Source organism: Danio rerio, chromosome 23 (assembly GCF_049306965.1).
Source record: "Danio rerio strain Tuebingen ecotype United States chromosome 23, GRCz12tu, whole genome shotgun sequence".
In the NCBI taxonomy this organism is placed as follows: domain Eukaryota; kingdom Metazoa; phylum Chordata; class Actinopteri; order Cypriniformes; family Danionidae; genus Danio; species Danio rerio.
In genome coordinates, this window is record NC_133198.1 from 29,650,931 (window position 1) to 29,677,613 (window position 26,683).

Here is a 26,683-nt window from a genome sequence, read left to right on the forward strand (position 1 = left end):
TCAGAGACTATTGTGGTTTTGCAGTCAATCGGGTTAAACAGCTTTTCAGGAAAGTCAACTTTAAGAAATAATAACACCGAAACAAACAGCTACTTCTTATTGAGTAGGGCGTTCTCAATGTAGTCAAACAAGATTGACACTTTTGTTTGTTTTTGACAACAGAGGTTTAAAATGTATTTTCAGACTAATCTGAGTTGATCATCTTGTAGGCTAACTGAAAAAGACACTTCATAATATTTTAACTGTCATGTTGTCTGGTCATACCAGTCTCACCAACTGCATGTTGACAATAAAAACTAAAAAGAAAATGCAAAGATGAGCTTACAGTACAAAAAAACATCTAATGTTTTACCAGCAGGCTATCCAAACATGAACTATGCATTTCGGCAGTATGCTTTACAATAAGCATTTATAAAACTTTATAACAGGGATGCCTAAACTTTTTCTTATGAAAGACCAACATCCAAGCGTAATTGAGAGTTGTGGGCCGAAAGTAAACATAGCAAACTATATTACATTAAGGTCACCATGGGTAATTTCCTCATTTATTTCATAAAAATAAAAAATAAATAGAAAAAAATATATACTTCAATAAAGATACTTCAATTGTATCTACTAATGCATTATAAGTTTTCGAAAATGTATATTATTTTTAACAAGCTTATTACAACCATACCATCAATTCCACTTATAAAACAATGGAGTTCAATTCTAAATACACTAGTCATGGTGAACCAGCATTTGCCTTGATTTGCACGCTGATGTCTTCTGCTTTTCCCCCTATTTGTTGTGATAGTATGTACATTAAAAAAAAAATCTGATTCATTTACAACATTTAATTAATACATTTAATTACAGTTTGCTTTTTGTCGCTCAACAATAAAACCAACAAATAAACAAAAGGATACATTAAAATAGAAATGAGAATCTCTGTTAAAGGCATTCCCCAACCCTTCCCAATAATTTTTCCCTCCGGCGGGCCAAATCAAATGATAAAAAGGCCCGACTTTGGCCCGCGGGTCCTAGCTTGGGCCTCACTGCTTTATAATCATGTATAGATTTTTATTAGCCCCGTTCATATTTACAGTGACAAAAATTTAACTTAATTAATGAAACAGGGGTAAATAAATATTGCATTTATGGTCAAGTTTTAAATAGGCAAAAAAGTTGACAAAAAACGAATTACTGTTACATCCTGAATATTCATGTTAAGTTTAGCCAATGAGTGTTGAGCATGCTAATTTTTCAAGGACAGGTGCGCAGCCTCAAAGAGAAGCGAAGTTGTTGTAGACAAACCCAGTAACGAACACGAACAGTCAAATAAGCTTCGCACGAGATAACGAGGCAGACGGAGTTGGGCAAACTTATCAGATAAACTAACTTAAGTTTGTTGATTTGTTTTAGCACGGTCTATTTGTTTCTTTAAACGTGAGACTAAACTTCGAAATTTTTGCATGGATTAACTAACACTGAGCGCTCTTTGTGGCACCATGAGCTTCAACAGATAGCCCATGGAAACTATCGGAGTGTAGCGATGGAGACGGATATGGATTCGGTGAGAGTAGAATCCAGTCTGTGGATCGGTAATAAGCGCTACAGGGCTTTCCTGAGCGGATGGTACTTCAGCTGGACTGAGATCGATAAGGGGAACCGGGAGAAGAAAACAAGTACGACATTCATTCGAGAATGATTGTTCAATTTCTACGTTTTGGTGTCCTGTTTGTAGTTCTACGTTTGTTTTAAAAGCTGAAGCGTGCAGTGAAGGTCACGTTATGGGTGTGCCTGTTGCTTATATGAAATAATTAAGCTACATGACGTGATGTAATGGAGCTGAGGTAGATTACTAACTGCGAGTGTTACTTTAAGTCACTCTTACATGTAGATTAGTAACTACAATTATTTAAATGCATAATGAATAGTAGCTAATTGTTGGATTATATGCATTACTTAGCATTACTTACTTAGAATATAATATTTATTTAATTTAATATTAGAAATTAATATCACTTTTAAAGATCTTAAAAAAAAAAAAAAAAAAAGCAAATCACCTCCTCATGGGCGCTGACATGTTGACGTCACATGATCAGCTGTGCCGGTGATGAACTCGTACTAACTTTAATAATAATTATAACGTGTATACCCTTTTGTTGCAATACTTTTGTTATTTATTTAAACAGATGGTAAAGAAAAAAAAAAAAAAAAAAAACATGGTCAACAAGTCAAACTGTTGATTGTGGTAATTTTTTTATTTAGTTTTTCAATAATCTGCCTCTAAAATCACTTTTTTGTCTATTTGGTTTAAATAAGAATCCAAAATTCCAGGTTGGTTCTCAAATTGTAGTTAACAGGTCATAAATGAGATATAACTGTAGAATAAAAAAGACCACCATAAAGCTTACCATAAAAGAGCTCCAGAATATTATAACAATGTTTTTGAGCTAAAAATAAACTGCAAAATTGGTTATTTTTGACAGTCATGCACAGGGGCAGACTAGAACACAATATGCAATGTATGCAGCTGGTTAGGGCCCTGGGGAATTAGGGGGCCCCTGACCAAAAGCTCTTTTGTAAATTTTCTGTCATATTTTGTAAAATCTGTCTATAAATGTTAAGATTTTAAATTTATTCTTTTCAAAACCAGGGGCCCCCATGAATAGTGGAACATTCTTTCCGTACTGCACATAGGCAAGGTGTGAGTAGTTTAAAGACATTGCCGGCCTGCTCGCAATAGTGTGTGCAAGATTTTGAGAACTTTTGGGGGACAAAAGTAAAAATAAGACAAACAATGAAACACAGCTATCTCTGCGATATTGCTTTCTGTCCGAAACACCTGTGACATGATGAGACAGCAACAGCAATTCTTCAATTTATATGGAAAATAGTGAAACTATTAGTTTGATTGATTGTGAATTAAATTAGTTTAAACAAATTATATTAAATCTAACTAAAATGGCTAATTAACTGTATATAGTTTTTACGTTAATTTATTGCATTCAATTTTACATAGAAAAGATAAAGGTTCCTTTAAATATCAAAATATATAAAATATGCTATATATATATATATATATATATATATATATATATATATATATATATATATATATATATATATATATATATATATATATATAATTTTTTTTTTTTACATGCAGTTTATTTACAAAAAAAATTATCTAAAAAAGCATCTATAGATACAGAGAACGTTTTGAGTTTCAGTGCTAGGGCCCCATACCTAGACTTGCTTAGGGCCCCCAAATCAACCTGGTCATGCAAATAGTTCCAGTGGGTTACAATTCTATGAGGCCAAGTCAATAACATTTATTTTAATAGGTAACAAATTTATTTTTTATTTGCAGTCACTAATTATTTTATGGAGGAAGAAGAGCTATACAATGTAAACTAACAGAGTGCATCTTTCACTTAAGTTATTCTTACTTATAGATGATTAACCATAATGTAATCATTTGACAAGGCGCACCACTACTGTTAGTATAATTATCGACAAAAATTAAAAAGTCACTTATTGTTCTATCCAAAATATGCATGGTTCCCTTGATAACTAATTAATTTGTGTTATAATAAAGCTTCTGTTTTAACCTAATATATAGCTGAATATGATGGAATAAATCAAAAGCATATCACTGTGTCACTCAGTTCTCAACTGACAAATGAATATCATTTTTAAATGTCCTTCCTAACTAGCAACGTGTCTGCATTGTTAAGACTTTAAAACAAGTTGAACGGCACAGTCCAGGCATGACAATAAAAACAGTACACCTTGAACTGAACGAACGGCCTGAGTGGGAATGGTGGAATGCCTGTAGAGAATATGAGAAACAGGTACATGACTTATGCAAGAGCGATAAGTGTATGCCTTTCTCAGTTTCAGTGCCAGTGTCAGAGGTGATTGGGGTGAAGGAAGGCAGAGTTGAGATCCAACCCCAGAAGAAAGTAGAAGACACTGATCTTGATTTTACTTGTAAGTTTTTTTTAAAGGCTCCCTTAAGTGCCTCAGAATGCACAGCTTTGTTGGATGTGTGATGTAATTTCAATTAAAACATAAAGAGAAGGTGGGACATATCAAGTAGCTCCTCTATTTTAAACAGCATTAAAAAAACAATAGCGTTTTATTTCATGAACAAAAGTGCATCTGGCATCTTATGACAGCCAGTCCATTGTAAGACTATCAGTGCATAATTCAAATCAGTCTGATAAGTATATTCTTAAGTATATGATAAGTATAAGAGGTATATTTGCGCATATAATCCACTTGCGCTGAGGCAGTTTTTGTGACATTAACATGATACTAGACTAATTTCACATTTACAAGCTTATTTAAACTGTCTGATTACAAAAATAAAATAGCTGTTGTAAAGTTATGTAGCAGACTTAATTTTGAATGACTTACGTGTCTGTTTGCTGACTGTGTGCAAGTGCACAGTGCGTTTTAACCCATTTTTTTAGGTCATCACACTGTTACAACTAAGGGCCACACACACATAGGACGATAATTACAAATACAATCATAACTGTTCTTGTTCACACCATCAAATGATAGCAGTCTGTTTATTTCTGCTTTATGCTTTTATGAGCTTGGAAAAATATCTTTATGAAAGTCAGCCAAAATAGTTTCTCCACATCTCTATCATTACAGCTGTGGTCTGAGTTCTATTGTGGTTTAACATTCAGAACAATTTTCAAAACAATGTCCTTATTGTTAATTTTATAGTTGGGACTGGCCCTTAATAAGAGCAAAGTAGTTTAGATTACAGGTGTCTTCAGCCACATCTTGTTAGGGTTGGGACGATTCAGATACTAGAGAGCATTTCATTGGTCAGAAGATCTGATGAGACTCACAATTGAAGTCATAAGATGGATTATTTTTGGAGTAATTGAAAAAAAAATCAAGTTTGGATGCAAAGTGTCATTGTTTTGAAGCACAGGAGCTTATAGATTACCTGAAAGGGTTAATTCACCCAAGATAAAAGATTCTGTCAATAATTACTCACCCTTGTTTCATTCCAAATCCCTTCATTCCTTATTAGAACACAAATAAAGTTCTTTTGTATTAAATCTGACATCTCTCTTGTCCTTCATATACATCAATGCTCCATTGTCCTTCTAATTCCAGAAACATACCAAAACATGCCATGTGGTTAGTGGTTCATCAGGAATAATATAAAGCTACTATGTCTCATCATATTAAACAGTTTATTCTCCTCAGTGTCAGTACTGGAAGTGCTTTAACAAGCAATGTGCACAGATATATACTCCGGATGCCCACATGCAACTTCTTTTGTTTGGCACAATGCATTGGCATTGCATCCGATGTGTATGTTAGCAGTAAAACCAAGCACGACATGTACAGTAGGAGTTCAGCTCTTTCGTGAATGCGCTTGTGAAGGCGTATGGTGTGTTTTGAGGATGTTTTTTGGGGTTTATTCTGGACTTTGAAAAAGTTGTCATTATTGCTGTTTATGGAGGATTAGGAAGCTCTAAAATTTCATCCAGAATACCATTAATTTGTGTTCCAAAAATCTGAGGGCGAGCAATTAAAAGGAATTTTTATTTTTGGGCTAGCTAACTATAAGATTAACATATTGATACTTACACCATTTTGATTTAAGGGGCATGTTGAATGATATTCTTTGCATATAGATCAAATACAACTTCTATAAATTAAACTAAGCCTTGTTTTTGGTTTCTCCAAATCACAAGTATTCCATGTGAATCGCAATAGCAGAGGTAACGCACAAGGACTGACGTGGAGTCTGGGCAGGACCCAGTTCTGCTGTCCTAGCCGGGCCGTCCGGGATCAATGGATCACTCAACACCGAACCGCGCTCAAAACCCACAGTATGTAAAGCTGAAAATAATCCCCTTAGTCATCCATCTAGACCCATTCTCTAATGACTCATTAACATCTCTCCCTTCATCTACTTTTCCTTTGTCAGGCCCCTCGCGTCCTCACAGGTTGTTGGTGTTCATTAATCCTTTCGGAGGAAAGAAGAGGGGGAAGCAGATCTTTCACTCTCTAGTGTCCCCTCTGTTTGAGCTGGCTGGCATCAGCTCTCATGTTGTGGGTAAGATACTGAGACTCTGTCTGTCCTGTTCAATAACTGAGCAGTTATCAAGTGTCCCCCTGCATGCTCTCTGATACACCGTGAATGTCAGGTATACGGCTCTCAAGTAACACTGCTAGATCTTTATCGAGACTAGGGAAGAGGGCTGAAAGACTGAGTTAAGTGTATATATAAATACATAATATACGTTCACGAATAATATACATGTATTTTTTAACACATTTAACTCATTTCTAATAACTGATTTATTTTATCTTTGCCATGATGAAAGTAAATAATATCTAACTAGATGTTTTCAAGACACTTGTAAGCGGTGCTTCCCAAACCAGGATGATGCGTACTGGCGTCATTTGCGTCTATGACGTTTCCAGGAGATGAACAGCTGAGTTCAATTTGTAATGAGTCCAAGCCTTTAAAAGCGATTGCAGTTTCTGGGTCAGGAGGGGTTTTTCTTGGTTTTTGATTGCAGGTGCTGCTGAGCCGCTGGCCAAGGCTATCGTGCCGGGACGTGGGCATGATGTTGTGCGCGAGCGAATAACTGGGAGGGATAGTTGGTAGTGCTGGGGTTTCCCCGGACTAAAGTTTCGGCGGCCGCTGTTGAATTTCCAATCGCTGTATCCCACGTCCGGTAGCGGGTAAGCGGGCCAGCAGCACAGTTATACCGTTGCGGGGTCATTGTGTGTGCATTGCATTTTGTTCGCCGGGAGTTTGAGTGAGTTTGATTGCTCCCGGCGCTTGTACTCTGTCTGTCTGTGTGTGTGCGTGCGTGCGTGCGTGCGTGCGTGTGTGTGTGCGCGTGCGTGTGACGGGGGATGAGCGCAGGCTAGCATCACGCTCCGTAAAGGAAATGTTAAATGACGACGGCTTGATATTTAGCTGGAGTGGTATTGATGGTAGCTTATGATTTGATTGCTGTGTGGAGTCTATTTATGGGTGTTATTTATACATTTATATTTATGAGATTTACGGTGTGGTGTATTACAACTCTGGGTTGATGTGAAATGATGATGTGTTGCACAATTACGGTTGATACCCCTTGTTAAATGCCTTGTGGTGGTCATTTTAATTGCCTTACCTAATAATTTTTATGCCGTCCGCTAACAATCTTTACATCATGAACTTTATGTCCTTTCGATTCCCTACCTGCTGCTCCCCTTGTGTGGAATTTTAATCTTTAAGATTATTGTATAAAATAAAAGTGAAATTAGTATTTAAATGAATTGAGTGTTTGACGTTTACTTGATTATTGTGGCCCAAAATAAATACTGTATTTTGTCCAGCAAAGAACTTGTGTTGTGTGTGAATACTTTATGCCCTTTTTGGGAGGGTTACACACTTCTATACAGCTTAAAGTGACATTAAAAGGCTTAACTAGGTTAAATTAACTAGGCAGGTTAGGGTAATTAATAAATAAAATAACAGAACAACTAAAGCTCAAGCCAAAAAGAAATAAAAGAAACCACAATGAAGGGGTATAATTCCCCCTTTTTAAAGCATATAGAAAGCTTCAAAATAAAATTACAGATTTTTTTTTGTGTTTTACAGTGACTGAACGAGCAAATCAGGCCAGAGACTACATCCTAAAGAAAGACTTAACAGGGTTTGATGGGTGAGTTACCCTTCAGTGTTCATTACTTCTGAGAAATTATTTAGGAATGTGCAATAACAATAGAGTTATTGTAAAAATTCTTGTGACATGGGCCCTGCCCTGTGTTTTTTTTTGGTTGTTTAAGCATAAGTGTTGCATAAAGACCACAAAATAACTGCGGCCAGGGTTTTGAAATTAGTGAGGTCTGGGGGTTGTTAAATTTTTTTTTTATTAATGGTAGAATATATGTTTATTAAAAATAGAATATATGTAGTATGTATTGATTTGTTTCATGCAGCAATCTGTATGTGTAACACTTTTTATTAAAAAACATTTAGAGTACGAATGACGACAATTGCTCTACATGACTTATATAAAAGTTTAATGAATGTTTATGATTTATTATTATTTATTAAACTTGGAATGACTTCCACTTTAAATACCACTGGTTTAAGCATGTTACAGAGTTTCATAAAGATAATATTATGATGATCATTGTGATTGTCTTGGCATATGTGGTTTGCTTAGCAATGAACTGTTCATTCATTGTGTTTTTATTATTGCCACCTGTCAGTTTAATAAGGGCGGCCAATGCATTGTTGCCAAATGTTGTTGCAAAAAAAAAAAAAAAAAAAAAAAAACATACAAAAGCACTCCTCCAAAATAAATTATACAAAATAAATATTTTGCTGGATACAAAATTAATACCACTAAAGTACTATGTGTCACTATATTTCAAGCAAGCCTACAGACAATACTCAAAATTTAGGTTCTGAAGCTCAATTCATGTCTACAATTATATATCTTTTTTTTCTATTCAGAGTGATATGTGTGGGCGGAGACGGAATGTTCAGTGAGTTGCTTCATGGTGTGATTGGACGAACGCAACAGGAGGCGGGAGTTTCAGAAAATGATCTTACTGCAATGCTGCAGCCATGTGACCTCCACATTGGTGTTATTCCAGCAGGTAAGTGTTTGCATAGTGCTGTGACTGACGTGTGTGCGGAAAAGGGTGGTTATTGTGGTCTGTTTATATGTCATTCAGATGCACGGTCGAGATAGTGAGTGCTAATTTACCTTCCCATGTTTCGCTCTTGTCCACAGGCTCTACAGACTGTGTGTGTTTCACTACAGTGGGCATAAACGACCCTGTGACATCGGCACTGCACATCATCATTGGTAATCCACATGTCATCTTTAACGAGTGTCTGTAAAGTTTTGCAGAAAAATGGAACAGACAGTAAAAACAATATAACAACAAAGTTTATATTAGAGCTGTAATGAGTGTGAATGGCACAGTTATCTGAAGATTGCAACCTGACCCCCAGGACAGCAACCTTAAGTAAAATTTCGAACATAAGCTAATTTTATTACATTTTTAAAAAACTATATACATAATGATCTTTCTCATCTCTAGTGGTAATACTGTTTTTAATGCAGCTGCTACCCTTCCAGCAGCATTGTATAATTTACTTTTATGATAAAAAAAAATGTGGTCTTAAATTTTGTGGATTTACATGGCAACAGTGTCAACTGCAGTGGCGTAAAGTAACAATTTACAAATACTCAAAAGTAATTGACTTTTTTTTCTCAGAAATTGTCAGTTATTAACTAGTTTTAAAAATGTGTACTTTCACTTTCCCTTGAGTACATCTTTAGTGCTGAATCGGTACTTTTACTCCACTACTTGTCTTCAACCTGCAGTCACTACTTTATTTTTCCCTGTCTGTGGAGATTGGAAAAATCAGTCCTGTAATTCTCATCCGATCAAATTGCATATAGAAAGTCAATCACATCATACTGAACTACCTTAAGACATGGGCTATTTATGAATGCAACAAACTGTTTGGAAGCATTAAAAGTGTCCAAGAAGAAGTCCAAAATATGTACACATAATGACCAAGAGACTGATTAGACTGCATGTCACTGATGAGATGTCAACTGTATGATGACTGATGACTTAAGTGAAGTTTTACAAACTAATTTCGAGAGCAGCATGTGATATGATTGATCACGGCTAGTCCCTCATCCGTAATCAGTAATAATCCAATCAGATTGATCCAAGTCTACAATAAATAGACCGATTTTACCCTACTGCCTTTGTCGTTTTGGAAGAATCCCCCCTTCCACCCCATCTCCTTCTTTTCCTGCTTTACCAGGGGGAGCTCTTGAGAACTATCTGATCTCGGACCTCCTTACATGCTAACTGACCAGGTGGGAGCCCTGAGCTCAGGGGTCTCTCCCGTAACAGCATGTTAAACCTGCTAAAAGCAATATCTAAGTGTGAACATATGAAACAATAACTAAATGCACAACAGAATGTTAGGTTTACACACATGCCTAAAATACATGTAAATGCATCAGCTTTTTACAGCGTAAAACCAAAGTCCTTTGAAGGCAAGTCATTTTACTCGTCGACCATCTTTGAAATGCCTCTTGGGCAGTATGCTCGGGCATTCTGTTTGAATGCGGAAACATCAAATTCTCCAAAACTACTTGCCAAGATTAAGATTACATTAAACAATATGAATAACCAATAAAATTACAACAACTGTCTATTTAGTTTCATTTCTAAATGTTCGTATCACACAAAATCTGCAGAAACTCATGCCTAGTCCAAGCCCCTCCCTCCAAGAATTGTCATTTTACAGCGATCGCTGATTGACTCCTGTACAAGAAGGCGGGCTTTATTTGCTATATAGCAATCCCTGATTGGCTCCTGTACTAGAAGGCTGGGCTTCATTCCCCATACTGACTGTTACATTTTTCACCATTCAAAAGTATATGAGTGAGACGTCTTGTGTATTCTATACTCTTTGATAATACTCACGAGTACTATTTAACGGGCTACTTTGTACTCATACTTTTAGTAATATTTACAACAGATACTTGCACTACATTTTGGGCAAGTAATGGTATTTTTACTTGAGTATGATTTTTCAGTACTCTTCCCACCACTGGTCAACTTTATGCAGAACTTTCATAACTTATTTTTAAGACAATGCCATTGTGTCTAATGTCTGGACAGTTTAATTTCTTTAAATTTATTTCTTGGAACTTTTTAAAAATATACAAAACATGTTTAAGAAATATAGTGTGCCATTGTACAACAAAATATAATAGAAAATAGAAAAAAAAAAAGATCTGAACTTTTAAAATCTTAATGAATGAGATTTGTTTAAAAAACAGCAATATTACATTAAAAAAAAATGTTAAACCTGAATGATGAATAGAAGTTGCATCAAGTCAAAATTTCTACACAACAAATTGTTAAAATCAAATTAAACAAACCAATTATAAATCACATTCACTATAAACAACAAACATAAACAAATGTATTTAAAGTTAGGCTAAAGCTATCTGCATTTAGAAAATGTACTATACACGTATGCATCTCATTCAACACAAAAATAATAGCTTGTTATAAACTGCATTAAATAGCTTTCATTTTTCCTTGTTTCACTCTTCAGGAGACTCTCAGCCTCTGGATGTGTGTTCTGTTCATGATCAGTCCACAGTGGTGCGTTATTCCGTTTCACTGGTGGGCTATGGTTTTTATGGCGATGTTCTGGAAGAGAGTGAGAGGCACCGCTGGATGGGCCCTCTCCGATATGATTATGCAGGTATGATGGACATGTGTCTTTAAATCAGTCGAAAAAGATAGTTTAACACTCCATTCTCTAATAGGGTTATAGAAAACACTATAGGGATGTAATATGTTAACTCTCGATCCTTCGCATAAATCTAATACATTCTTTGTGCTCATTTATTTCCATATATGTTTGTTTTCATTGTAGGTTGTATGGTTTACATGTGTAACAGAAGCTATTCGGGACTAGTGCAATATCTCCCTTCTGATTCCCAAATCTCCAGCCCACGGGACAACACTCGCTGTCTCTCAGGGTAAACATATGCTGTAATCTTTTTACCTCAATATTACATCAGAAGCATTTTGTTTAGATATAAGTGGATGGCTTTGATATATATAAGCTATAATACAAATAGTTCAATTTGTATGGTCAGTAATTCCTGTTCTGTCTGTGACCTTGGTTTAACTTGGGTGGCTAAAAATAAAACAACACTTCAAAATTCTGAGAAATCGGAAAAGATATGACTAAAGGTACATACACAGAAACCAATCCCACAGAAATGGCTGATATAGTTGCTATGCTGGTGGCAGAGTTCACACTGATACTGTAACAGTAAGCATGGATTTGTTGAGTGTATTTGGCTGGGTTCTTGGTTCTTTGCATCTCTATGATCTGATCTTTAGGGAATGAAGTGTTGTAAGCAGTTCCCTCATCAACATAACACATGTGGGAATATGCCTGTGGGGCTGTTTTTAAGCAATATTATCTCTAATGGAGGAAAAGAAGCTGCTGAAGTGCTAAAAGAAAAAGCAAAGACAGCTAACCTAAAGGAATATTCCATGATATATCAGCCTAATTTTGGTGTACAACAATGTGTTATTCTTTCAGTTATAACAGTAATAACACATACATTTCTGCCCCTCCACTGAAACTTTGTTCACCCAAAAGCTTCAATGCTTTTATGCATAGTATATATTTTGAAAAGGGGGAAAACAATAAATCGTTTTATAATTGCTGCACTGTTTAAATAATTTGCCATTTAAAACGCGTGAAGGTCGCGTGACCATCAGTAAGAACGCAGCATCTCATTTCTCACAGGACGCGTTCTCTGCCCTCGCAGTCTCCTGAGTTCGTTCTTCCGAGGACACCTGGCAAGACCGGTCTTTACAAGAGCGCAAGTTTGTTCTCTGCGTTCTAAGAAATGAGAAACAGCCTATGTAAAATTAATCCAAAAGTAGTCTTTAAAGTAATCTGTATGGTACAAGTAATGTATGTGGTTTAATATGATAATAATAATTTATGCGGCAAAAATGTACAAGTTTATTTAATACATATCTTTACTTCCACATGGATGCCTGACGTGCTTTTACAAGAGAACCACAATGCATGCATGTTGTAATGATGAAATATGTAATGCACTCCGGGGTACTCGCACCTTTTTCCCTAAGTGCTAGACTACATTTATTAAAAAAAAAAAAAGTACAACATATTGCTATGTTTTTGTTTAATCAAATTATACTTATATTATTATGAAATTGTATATATACACGCACACACACTCACAATTAAAAATTAATGATAACACATTAGTTTAAGCACCAATTTTCACTATTAACTAATGGCTTGTTACTCTACCTGGCTATTTTTAAGATTTTGGCTGCTTATTTGTACTTAATATGCAGATTCCACATCCCATACTGTTATTTTAACTATTAATAAGCAGCAAATTAGGAGTTGCTTGAGGCAAAACTCATAGTTAATGGTTTATTAATAGCGAGAATTGAACCTTTAAATAAAGTCTGACCAAATTAATTAGTAACCTTATGTAATAAATATAAAACATGTCAGTAAATGAAAATAAGTAAATTTATATAATAATATTAAAAATAATATACTTAACTAATATATATTTATTTTTTATAAATAATTATTATTCTAAATAAGTATGTTTGTATGTATATGTACAGATGCCGAGTGTGTTCAGAGAGCAAAGAGCGGCTGTTTCCCCACTTTGACAGCTCCACCTCCCTCTACAGCTCTAATGTGAGCCAATACAGCACAGAGTTAGAGGGTAAGACCATCCGCTCCCTGTCTGTATAATTACTGCCTGTGTCATTTCATCAGAGACCCCATTACTGGGATCCCAATGTGCTATGTGCCTCAGTAGGCCTCATATGTTGTATGTTTTTATATGACGGTTGTCATGTTAGCACCGAAGGCCCAGTTTCCATCATACATTTTTCCTATGATTTGATCACAGCCTATTAAGATGTATTGCTGTCTCCACCTGGTATTAACATGCATTGTTTTTCCATTTTTTCTCTGGTGTTTATTGTATCTCACATTAGAAGGTTATGGAAGGAAACTATGATTCTAAATGTACTTGTTCATCATGTGTTGAGGAGTGATGTTGTTCATCAGTAGATGAAGAGTAGTTGGTCTTTTTAGCTGTTCAAATGCATTTGACATGATCATTAACTCTAAACTCCAAAAATAAAGGCACCAGAAAAAAAACATTGTTTTATAATGTGGAGAACATATTCATAATTTAAATAATCCTTTTCAACTGTAAAGAACATTTTTGCAGAATTAAAAGACGATTTTCCATTATGAGAAGAACCCCATAATTTCTTTGTGCAAATACTGTTTTACACGCACACGCATTTACAAAAAAATCCAATATTAGTTTTGGTAAAAACATAAAAGGCCTGTGTTTCCTTTACAAATATCATTGAGAATATTCCATATTCTATTCTAAAACAAAAAAATTACATACAAAAGCTAACACATTCTAATATATATATATAATGAGGTTATTTATAAAGAAATTAAATTTTATGATTATTATTTATTAGGAAATTTATTAAGAAAAAATCCTACTTTAACAAAAAATATTATTGATGATGATTATTATAAAGTAGGATATTGTTTATTTATTATTATTATTATTTAAAAGTCTACTTTTACAATGTGACACATGCAAACCAGTGTAGAAATGTTCTAACCAACAGGCCCATGTCATATACAGTACAGATACTTAAAGGGCACCTATGGTGAAAAATCTACTTTTCAAGCTGTTTGGACAGACATGTGTAGATATAGTGTATAGACCGTCATATTGGGGTGATATAAACACACTTGGTCCTTTTTCCTCTTTCAATTTAACAACATAAAAACGGTGAATCAATTAGAGCAGTTTTCAGACCGACCGCAACTTGACATAGGAGTGGGGTCCTCCCGCCCACCGAATTGATTGACAGCTTTGCGTTGTAACATGTCCTGGTAGTCTTGTGTATAATCATACAAACACGACCAGAGGTGCTGAAAGCAACCAGGAATAAAAGGTCTGTTCAGTTTGCTAGGATCATCAATCATCATCAAATGCGATCAAGAGTAAGTTTCACATGTTTAAAATGTTTTAAAATAGTGCACGTGTGTCATGAAGTACAGTGATTTACTTCAGCACAGCCGCTTGTCAGAAAAATTATAAAGGAAGACGCTTCAATCCCGGTTTGTGGATGATAAATCAGTTTTATTTTCTACATTAACATAACAGATATCCACACCGCAGTGGAGATTAAGCTGTATTCTATCACATTTGCGTGCAAAAAGCTAAACGCTATCTGTCTGTCTGTCCGTGTGCGTGTGTGAGAGAGAGAACTTTGTACATTGACATTGTGTGTGACTCATTGATGCATCTTCACAACAAATGCTCATTGGTAAAGTTCTTACTGTAGTGTTTCTCACAAACGCTATGTGAGGTCTTCTTCCTTTAAGTCTGTTTGTTGTCTGATGCAGCCGAGGGAGGAGACGCAGAAATGCACGTAGAAACGATGGGTGGGGAGGACTAGCCTTGAAGGCGCAGTTTGACAAAACAGCCCCCTGGTAAAAATTTATAAAAGAGAATCTTGTAAAAAGTATAATGAAAAATGTGATGGGTGTTTTGAGCTGAAACTTTACATACACATTCTGGAGATGCAAAACACATATTAAATCTGAAAAGAGGGGTAACCTAGGTGCCCTTTAATAAATAATCCACTATAAATTAAAAGCATTAACGTATGCTGTGTTTTTTTTTTTTGTTTTTACAAGAGACGTAACAAATTCCGCTTTTAAATAATAGGTCACCTATAGCTTTCGTCATGAGCCACAGTTGTGTTCAAAATGACATCAATGTTTTTAAAGTGCACTGCGAAGGGAGCGCAATTGTAAACATGAAGATCGCTAAAACTGAATTGTAAAAATACTTTGAAGGCAAATTACACCCAAGAGTTATGACTTTAATGATTTTGTTTTTTATTAATTCCAAGTATAAATGTAAGAATGTGCTAAATGATTAGGGCATTGGGGGATAACTGGGAATAGAACACAGCCAGAAACTATGTTTCTAACTACAGCTCCAGAGGTGTAGTTGCAATCATACAATTTTGCAATGCAGTTTGCGAATGTTTCTTGGAACGATGGATTTGGGAAACACCAAATCAACAATTTATGTTTGCAATAACGAAACTTGCGACCACAGTTGGCTAACGATGGCTGTTGGAAACGCACCCTAGCTTGACAGTAGGGGAAAAAAAGGATTCCATAGATGTTATAAGATCTTCATGGAACCATTGTTGCCAATAAAGTACCATTTATTTGTAATACTCAGTATACCTTCTGCTTAGTCCCTGATTTATCAGGGGTTGCCACAGCGGAACGAACCGCCAACTACTCTGGCATATGTTTTACACAGTGGATCCGGTGTGTGTATACGTAAATTAGTTTTTTTTTTCTACACATAAAAGATGAACCTCTGGAAGTGTTTAAAAGTGAACATGCAGAATGTTTTAGACTCCATTTTCTGTTTACTTTCTGTATTTAGCATCTTAATACAATGTTTTATCTCAGGTGAATGGGTGACTGTTGAAGGCACATTCAAGTGCATCTCTCTTACGTGTGTGTCAAGCTCATGTCCACGAAGCCCAAAGGGTCTTTCGCCATCCGCTCACTTGGCCGATGGAACAGCAGACCTCATCCTTGTGCGAGACACTAACCCTCTAAGCTTTCTCACATACCTGCACAGGCACACAAACAAACAGGATCAGGTAAAACCAAAAGATTTACAATGAAACTCTCGAATCAGTCAGAAACAAAGTCTGATCCATCTCTAAATTACAATTTCAGTTTGACCTGCCATTTGTTGAAGTCCATCGTGTCAAGGCAGTTCGGTTTTCTCTACCACCTGGAGAAGAAGAGGACTTTGAGGAGGAGGAAGAGAAAATTCAGAGCTCCGCTGAGAGAGTACTGGAGGATCCTGGGAAACTCTGCAGTAATAACATTGCAGGTCATTCACAGCAGCATCTCACGGGTCAGAAAGAGAAAGCAACTTCAACCAGTAGATTAAAGAGACCAGGCTTTGTGTGCGGGCCCTGCTGTACTAAACCTCGCTCAGTATCAGTGTGGAACTGTGATGGAGAAATTCTGCCTCAGACTGAGATCTCTTGCAGGTATTGTCTCATGGTCAGTTCAGAGATAATCAGTTGGAAAAGTCATAGCCAACATGTCCAAAAAAGTCATAGTACACTAAACAAGCCATTTAAACATAGTACCACACCAAAAAAAAATCATAACTCTAAAAATAAATATATAATTATCCAGCGCCAATGTGCAATAACATCGATACCATGCAAAAATACATTGATGAAATGGTAAAATGCTTATGAATATCAAACCACAAAAAGAGACTTAAATATGAAGTATGCGTGTCATTTCACTATATCTGGACATGAACACATAAATTAAATCTGCAAAGCTGCTCTGGCAGTCATGCTTCATTCTTTTCGATTACGTATTTTTCATTCATTAAACTGGAATGAAGAAAAAATACGGATAAAATAAAAATTGAGGAAAAACAATGGAGCCAGATCAGTCTCAAAAATAATGCATTTACAAAATGTAATTTATACATCTATAACACATCACATTAACAAAATTCAATTTGTATGTTCAAAACACTATTTGTAAATACAAAAATCTAAGTCGCAAATCCAAAACACGATTCAAAAATACAAAAATCCACTTCGTAAGTTCAAAACAGAATTTATACATACACAAATCCAATTTGGAAGTTCAAAACACAATTCATTATCAAAGAAGTCCAATTTGTAAATTCAAAACACAATTTAAAAACACACAAATCCAATTCGTAAACTAAAAACACGATTCAAAAATACATATCCAATTTGTAAGTTCAAAATACCATTCATAAATACACAAAACCAATTCGTAACTTCAAAACACGATTCAAAAATACACAAATCCAATTGGTGAATTTAAAACATGATTTAAAAACACACAAATTCAACTCGTAAATCCAAAACATGATTCAAAAATACACAAATCAAACTTGTTAATCCAAAACATGATACATAAATACACAAATCCAATTTATAAATCCAAAACATGATTCAAAAATACACAAATCCAACTCGTAAATCCAAAACACGATTCAAATACACAAATCCAATTCGTAAATCCAAAACACGATTCAAAAACACACAAATCCAACTCGTAAATCCAAAACACAATTCAAAAATACACAAATTCGATTTGGAAATCCAAAACACGATTCAAAAATACACAAATCCAACTCGTAAATCCAAAACAATTTAAAAAAAATACACAAATTCGATTTAAAAATTCAAAACAATTAAAAAACAAACAAATCCAATTTGTTAATTTCAAACGCAATCAAAAAATTAACAAATTTGATTTGTAAGTCCTAAATACGTTCATAACAAATTCAATTCATTTGGCAAAAATATTTATGATTTTAACTTGTGAACTCACAAATTGTGTTGTATTTAAGAATTGTGTTTTGAATTTACAAATTGTTTTTTTATTTTGTATTATATCTGATCTGGTTCCATAATAAACTAATTATACTGGACTCCATTTCTTTTGATTAAAAAGCACAAACTTCAGATTTGTAGTTTTCTGCTCAAGTTGGATTCTGATACTGTAACTTTTTTTCATCATTTTTCATTTGAACAAAACAAATTAAGTGATGTTGTTCGATAGTGTTCTTAAAACATTTACAACCATTCTAAAAAATACACTTTCATTATAGATATCATCCTTCATAAAAGACTTCTTTAAACAAAAATCAAGCAAAACACTCCACCGACCACAAACTTTTGATAGGTTTAGCATTTGCTTAATGATTTGGCTAGTGATACGAGCAGATCATAGTTAATGATATCAATATCATAAATGATTATGCGTTTCAAACCAAAACCTTTACATGTTCTTCATTTGAATGTTTTCCTTCTTTTCACAGAATACACGGTCAGCTGGTGCGGCTCTTCGCCAGGGGCATCGAGGATTCAACAAGAGCTTAATACCTAAAGCAGATGAAATACCATGCAAATAATATGAAAGATGAGAAAAGGGATGCACAGAGTGAATGTCCTGCATAAGGCAGAGCAGTGATGTCATTTGGAAGATATTTCAAATGTTACAATATATTTTTTAATTTAAAAAAAATCCGATCTGTCATAATTCAATTGATTTTACGTTTTTTTGCAGAGCAGAAAACTTATTTATGCAATATTAGAGTGCAAACTGAGCTATGCTATTTGTTGCTGTTTTTTAAAGAATTTTTGCACCTGTCACTCCAGAACATAAGTGATGAGTTGTCCTATTTGTTCTGGAGACACCACATTCTCTCTTGGGCTTGTACATGGGAGTGACAGTCACAGACGGGGAGTGACAGACGTGTTTTAAGGGAGTGGACTCATTCCAGTCAGCATTCTTACAGTGCAACTGGAATGTGTTTGTTCAGGACGATTTATTAGTATGTGTTTTCCCCAATAAAGCATCTTTTCAAAACTTAATTTTACTATTCTTATTATAAGATACATTAAACACACACAATATATTTAAATGTTAGCTACCAACATACAACCAATGCTTTTGTTTTTCCACAATAGTGTAATTGATCTGTGATAATGCTGCTTAATCATAATTTGCATACATGACACTGTGATACTGATACATTTATTCATACTTGTATAAATAGAGAAAGACTGAATTTATCTTTAATAAAATGCAACAAATTAACGATTATATGACTTTAAACAGCTTTGTTTGATATAAATATGAATTTGTGGAAAAAAACTACTCCATCAAACTAACAAGATAATCTATCCTGTAATTAAAATAATACAAATAATTATACTTTGTTTTCCTAGGTTAAAAAAAAAAAACTGAAATCGATGAACTACCTGACTGAAGAATACCACTCTTTCTTATCAAATCATCTGCTTCTAAGTGACAGGTTGATGGGAATACATGATTTAACATCACTGTCAGTTGAACAATCTGAATAAACAATGCTTAGGTGTAAAAGATCAGCTTTTTTTTTTTTTAGCAATGTATGATCTGTATCAGGGCTGAGGTATAAGGTAAGGTAATGTTTATTTTAACATGCTTTCTTGCAAAGCTACAAAGCGCCTACTATAATACTATTATTACTATAACAAAAAAACTACTATAATAAGTTCTGCTGTACTAAAAATATGCAGTTGAAGTCAGAATTATTTGCCCCCTCCCCCCTTTTCCCCAGTTCCACTTTGAGGGATACGCCAGTTAAAAAGTAACCAGTCACATTTTGGATCAGCTGAAGTCTTGACTTAGCTGACTTTGAGCCACCAGAGCATTACAGAGTTCAAAGGAGAAGAAAATAAAAGCATGGACCACTTTTTCCAAATCAAAGAGAGAAAGGAAGAAAGGATATAAGTTTTTGCTTCGCTCAAATACGACAAATAAATCTAAATGTCAACAGCATAAATATGAAAAGAAGGTTTTTAATTCCTGAGAATATGTAAAGGAAAAACTGAAAAGGACCAACAATTTAACCCTGTGAAACTCCATGGTTCAGCTATAGATGATCCTTAATCCTCAAATAAAACTGAGAAAACCGATCTAATGAATGAGACCTGAACCAGTACAAAACTGTTCCCTGTGAGCCCACAATGTGCTCCAAGCAAGAAAGACAGGGTCAGAAAATGTATCAATAAATCCAGCAACACAGGATCAACACAGATGCAGTTAGAATACTTTAAAAGCTCATTCATAAACCATATCAGAGCCATCTCAGTGCTATGAAAGAGTTTAAATTCAGATTGAAACTTCACAGAGATTATTTAGATAAATTAAATGCAATTTCCTTAAGAGAAATATTATGCAATTTGCTGTCTACATATTGGTCTTGAGAAAGAAATGCTCAAGCCTGAAAGACATTCCTCAAGCTCCGGTCATCTTTTTGGCATTTGTGGCATTTTCTGACTGCAACCGGTACAACCAGAACTAAGATGTCCAGAGAAACAGCAAGATGAATACATACAATGCTTGAAATATAAAAAGAGAAAAGGCCTGTTCATATACACACACACGCACATATATATATATATATATATATATATATATATATATATATATATATATATATATATATATATATATATATATATATATATATATATATATATATATTTATTATTATTTATTTATTTATTTATTTTTTGTAAAGCCTAACCTGGGACTAGGGCTGTAAATTAGCTTTATGCTATATGCCCTATGTACACAACATCGGTTATCTTTGTATAACAATGTCAAGTGTATTGTCCCTGTAAAATAAACAAGCAAATTAAAAAAAATTAAATAAAAAAAATAAATAAAAAAAAAAAAAAAAATATATATATATATATATATATATATATATATATATATATATATATATATATACACACTTATTTTTATTAACAATAACTGTAACCATATCAGTGTTCACACCAGTGGTTTAGAATTTTGTTAGACCATTTTAATGTGGTCACTAGAACTTTTCCTACTTGTTATCAAACTATTTCATAACTGTAACAAGAGGCAATTCAATAGTAACCTCATGTTAAAACTGTTATCATAACATTATCAATATGTGGCTCTTTTTGAATTTTCACAATTTTATCAACTTTTTGAACTGTAAGAAATAACATCAGATTTGTGAAATAAGTCACAATTAGCTTTTTTATATTTTTATATCGATAAAAAGCTAAATGGATTCTAACTGACAGATGAAAAAAACATTACAGGGCAACTTATGATGAAAACATCTTTTGGAAGCTGTTTGGACAGAACTGAGTGTGGGTATAGTCATAGTGTGTCCACAGTCATGTTGGAGTGATATAAAGACAAAGTCTATTTTTTTTTCATTTCCTGATGTTAAAATAGGATTAAAATCCATCTTTGATTTTGAGGCCCACCGCAACGTGACGTATGAGTGCAGATTTCTCCACCCTCGCCATTGATTGACAGCCGCGTATTAACAAATCTCCAAAGTAACGCATTTAATCATATCAACAAGCAACGCAATCCCAAGGCAATACCTAACTTATATAATTCGTATGAATTTGTACTATCTAATTCGTACAATTTTGTACGATTTGCTCATCACCCAGTGATGGTTGGGGTTAGGGGTGGGGTGCCACGCCTTCTTTTTAAAATCATATATTTTCGTACAAGTTTGTACAAATTAGCCACTAAACTCACAAATCGTAAAATACTTGCGTTTCCTCGTGAGATCAGGCTGCAACAAAACAAGACGTGCACAAAGCAACCGGGATTAAAAGATCTATTCAGCTCTCTGGGATCATCAATCATCATCAAATGTGATCAAGAATGAGTTTCACAAGTTTAAAACGTTTTTAAAACAGTGCATGTTTGTAATGAATTACAGCTACTTTACTGTCTTTATCACCACAGCCTCATGTCAGTGAAATTATTAAAATATGACAATTCAATTCCTGTTTGTGGACATTAAATCAGGTTTATTTTGTACATTAAGATAACAGATATCCATACAGCAGTGGATGTTAACATGTATCCTGTCACATTTGCTGTCGAGTTAAATGCGTCCTGTGTGTGTGCGCGTGAACTTTGTAATGACATTGTCTGTGACTCGTCGCAGAAAGGCTTGAACAAATACATCAAATAATCATTAGTAAAGATCTTACTATATTGCTCACAAAACTCACAAATGAGATCTGCTTCCTTCATGTCTGTCACTATGCTGTTTATCTGACGCAGCCGAGGCAGAGACTGAGGCACACTTTGACAGGCACATGGGAATAGTGGGTGGGGAGAAACAGCATTAAAGGCACAGGCAAAAAAAACAGCTAAATTGTGTTTAGAGCAGAAAATCCCAATGTTCTAATAAACAATCTGATGGGTGTTTTGAGCTGAAACCAGACACAAAAAGACTCACCTTAAATCTTAAAAAAGGAGTAAAATATGTGCCCTTTAAAAAGAATGTTTTCTCACCCATTATTGTTCTTGCTACAGTGAGCTGTTGTGCTATTCCATTTTGTTATTTGCCTCAGTGTGAAATGGCCTGTACAGGATCATTTCTGTGATGATGACAGTTTCTATGTGACAAGAGCAGTGAGTCTAAAACATCTGCACAGACGGAACTAAATAATGTATTTTATTTACTATGGAAGACTATAGCATCCAAAAGCACATGTGTGCATTTAATCTTGTCAACACACAGCTTGACCATGTCAACAAGACCAACAGCCAATGAAATTGCTGTATTTGAGTCTATATTTGCACACACGACACAATAGTTTGTTTTGGATATGCATATACAAGCATTAGACATCATGTGCGTTTGTGCAGAATATTGTACTGTGCGCTCACCAGGCACTTTATTTGGTACACCAGTCCAACTGCTCATTAACGCAAATTTCTAATCAGCCAATCATATGGCAGCAACTCAATGCGTTTAGGCATGTAGACTGGTAAAGTACAGATCGGATACGCAGCCGGCAAGAAGTGCGAATTGCACATTAATATAGCAGCATTTTTCAATAACATTGTTTAATAATAATGTATATTTTACAGTACTGTGACAGTTGGGTTTAGGGTTGGGTGTGGGGTAAGAGTTAAAAAATACAACTTATTGGGTAATTTAATGGTAGCATAAATAATACTCTGTACAACTACTATTATTACAGTGCTGTGACAGTTGGGTTTAGGTGGAGGTAGACATTAATAAAATAAGATGAATAAGTTTTATAAATAATACAAATTAATTATTCTCGTTAACCTCCAGCCACAACCATATCTGATTTAGCAACAACCATGTAGACATATGGTCAAGACATCTGCTACAGTTCCAACCGAGCATCAGAATGGGGAAGGAGGGTGATTTTGACTTTGAAAGTGGCATGGTTGTTGATGCCTGGTGGGTTGGCCTGAGTATTTCAGAAACTGCTGATCTACTGGGATTTTCACACACAACCATCTCTAAGGTTTACAGAAAATGGTCCAAAAAAGAGAAAATATGCAGTGAGTGGCGGTTTTCTGGGTGCAAATGTCTTGTTAATGCCAAAGGTCAGAGGAGAATGGCCAAACTGGTTCAAGCTGATAGCAACAGTAATTCAAATAACCACTCGTTATAATTGAGGTATGCAGAAGAGCATCTCTCTGAACGCACAACCTATTGAACCTTGAGACAGATGGGTTACAGCAGCAGAATACAACACTGGGTGCCAGTCCTGTTATGTTGGACAATAGAAAATTGGAAAAATGTTGCCTGGTCTGATGAGTCTCGATTTCTGCTGCGACATCCGGATGGATGAGTCAGAATTTGGCATCAACAACATGAAAGCATGGATCCATCCTGCCTTCTATAAACTGTTCAGGCTGCTGCTGGTGGTGTAATAGTGTGAGGGATTTTTTATTTGCACACTTTGGGCCTATTAGTACCAATTGAGCATTGTGTCAACGTCAAAGCCTATTGTTGCTGAGTCTGACCATGTCCATTCCTTTATGACCACAGTGTACCCATCCTCTGATGGCTACTTCCAGCAGGATAACACATAAATCATCTCAGACTGGTTTCTTAAACATGACAATGAGTTCACTGTACTCAAATGGCCTTAAGCCTTAAATGGCCTTGATTAAGGCAGTTCTAAAGGCAAAACCCGGTACTTGTAAGGCGTACCTAATTAAGTGGCCAGTGAGTGTATATTGATATGCAAGTACGCAAAAAACATAATATTGCCTTTTTTAAAAACAGCTGCATCAACAGTCAAATGTTGCATATTGACATGATTTTAAAAAATGCTAATAATCTTATTTTAATATTTATTATTTAACTGATCATCACTGCAATGCTTTTACCTCAAGAAGGAATTCCCCTGTCTAAACTCTCAACTTATGATAGGGCCTTTACTAAAAGATGCTAACTATGTACACCTTTCACCTAAATATATACAGATACCTAAACAAGCACAACAATCATGATGTCATAAAGTGCTCCAAAACTGCTCACAAATCACAGAAGTTTTATTAAAAATAAACAAATACATTTTATTTTGTTTAGTTTTACGTTATAAATAACTTTAAACACTTCTATAATTTACAATTATTTTATGTATCATTTTTATACCAATATTACCAAGAAAATATCAATATAAAAATTATTTCAGTTGTTTTATTCATCCTAATTCTCTTTTTCCCCCATAATAAACATTTTCCATATGCAAAAAGGATCAATATTGGAAGGTCTTCAACTCCAGCAAACTTTCAAACGAGTCAAAACCAAAGTTTACACAGACAATAGTGAGGTATAAAAGAATGACTCATGCAGTGCCAATTATAGACATGCAATATGGAGCAAACACACCATGAAGATTAACTTGTTACACATTTACAGTTAGCCAGAAAAAGCACTTCCTCTTGGCACTGTTCTCGCTGTACACATGCTGTTAAACAAAACCAAACGTGTTTCCTAAATTGTGCAGTGGTGTAATAAAAAAATTAATAAACTAGTGCAGATAAATTGTGAATTAACAATGAACCCATTGTCCAATCTAAACGACACATTTAAATAAATCTGATAGTCTATGTTACCATGTGCACTTCCAAGATGCTTAAAATAAGTGTAAGTTAAGTGAGCTAGCTAGAGAAACCTATTGTTTCTATGCTGAAGGTATTTTAGGCCTTTTACTGATTTAACTATCATCGGGTATTTTTTGCAGTCGTATAACCACCTATGTCATGAAAAATAAAGATGTAGATAAAGATACTGTTAGAAACGGGCCAGTTTAAGTTTAGTGATTTAGTAGAAATTATGTTAACCATGACAAACGTCGAAAGGAAAGCAGCCTAATCAACACAAACAATTTGCAGTTTGGCATAATAAGTTCGAAAAAGTGGGTTAAACGTGTGGGGTAAAGAGTACCAACTCTCACGCCACGTTAAAGGATTTTGTTATCAGTAAAGGTATGTTACCTGGGATTAACACGACCTTGAACAACCGTCGTTTTCTCAAGAGATTGTTTGTACAACCTGTTTTGTTTTCCTAGTTCTCTCAATGTAAAAGATGGCGTCTCCTGCCATCTGTCGGCGAACGAGAGGACTAGACAGATTTACATCGTTACCTTTGAATCGAGCAGAGAGGACACTTCCTTGGAAAATTAGGTAACAATTACTCCGAGTTATTTTTATTCCAAAATTAATTAAGACAAGAGTAACTGGCAGGGGCGTTGCTAGATCCCATTTACTGCCCCAGCACGTGCTCCAGTAAAAATCGCCAGTGCCCCAGTAAATGCTTTGAGGTGATTTACTTTAAATGCAAGTGTATTTACTTAGAGTGAAATTCCCAGAATAAAGACGTTATTCTTTATGTGCAACCGAACCAACGCTGGTGATACTGAAAGCAATGTAGTTTAATCAAAAAGCAAACTGAGCATGTGCGCAGAAAAAAAAAACATACCTGCGTGCCTCACACACCGCTCCTGCTTGATGCTGACGCGCTGCTTCGTTTGTAAACATGCACGCCGAAAAAATCTAACCGGCGTAATTAGTTTTTTATGCGGAGGTGTCGGCACGCAATGAGTTTAGTATAGTTTTGCAAGTCGACTAAACAAATCTTAAATAATATGATGTTGATCTTATTTAGACTAAGCATGGCTCCTGATAGATTTTTGTATGAAGCCAAAAAAAACAAACAAACGAGGGACTATAAGGGACGATCAGTCAGTCACTTAATAAACCTAATTCTCTGCCATGAGTCGGGTCTAAGATACACAACAGATACATCTATGAAACTTTGTAAAAAAATATCTAGAGAATTTCATTCTAATTAAGTTCATGTAAAAGATTTCTTAAATTATCTTATCACTCCAGTTGTGTCTTCAGAAATTTCCACTTACAATTCAGATTAATTTCTGTTATTTATTTATAATAATAATTATATAATAACAATAATACTGTAAATTTAATATATTTATATATAGTTAGTTGAAGTCAAAATTAATAAACTAAATTTTAAATAAACTTAGACCCCCACCACCTGTTTATTTGTCCCCA

General features: G+C 34.8%; 1 protein-coding gene and 1 long non-coding RNA gene across 3 annotated transcripts; one reads left to right on the forward strand and one right to left on the reverse strand.

Annotated features, from left to right (window-relative positions):
- The first annotated feature begins 1,277 nt into the window (after nucleotides 1–1,277).
- Nucleotides 1,278–19,140, forward strand: zgc:158263. Of its 2 annotated transcripts, NM_001080679.2 has the most exons (13): nucleotides 1,278–1,667; nucleotides 3,886–3,981; nucleotides 5,721–5,858; nucleotides 5,957–6,085; nucleotides 7,631–7,694; nucleotides 8,495–8,640; nucleotides 8,778–8,852; nucleotides 11,144–11,296; nucleotides 11,471–11,576; nucleotides 13,231–13,334; nucleotides 16,154–16,350; nucleotides 16,430–16,752; nucleotides 18,585–19,140. In NM_001080679.2, the coding sequence occupies exons 1-13, from the start codon at nucleotides 1,535–1,537 to the stop codon at nucleotides 18,643–18,645; spliced, it is 1,725 nt and encodes a 574-aa protein (NP_001074148.2). In that variant the 5' UTR covers nucleotides 1,278–1,534; the 3' UTR covers nucleotides 18,646–19,140. The 2 variants fall into 2 exon arrangements, with proteins under 2 accessions (NP_001074148.2, XP_021325525.1); XM_021469850.2 differs by lacking the exon at nucleotides 3,886–3,981 and having other exon boundaries at nucleotides 1,281–1,667.
- LOC141380501 (uncharacterized) lies at nucleotides 14,775–18,880 on the reverse strand. The gene is made up of 3 exons (XR_012398561.1): nucleotides 16,436–18,880; nucleotides 16,200–16,320; nucleotides 14,775–15,145 (listed from the first exon to the last, which is right to left on the reverse strand). It is a non-coding gene; the product is annotated as an uncharacterized lncRNA (long non-coding RNA).
- Nucleotides 19,141–26,683: the final 7,543 nt, after the last annotated feature.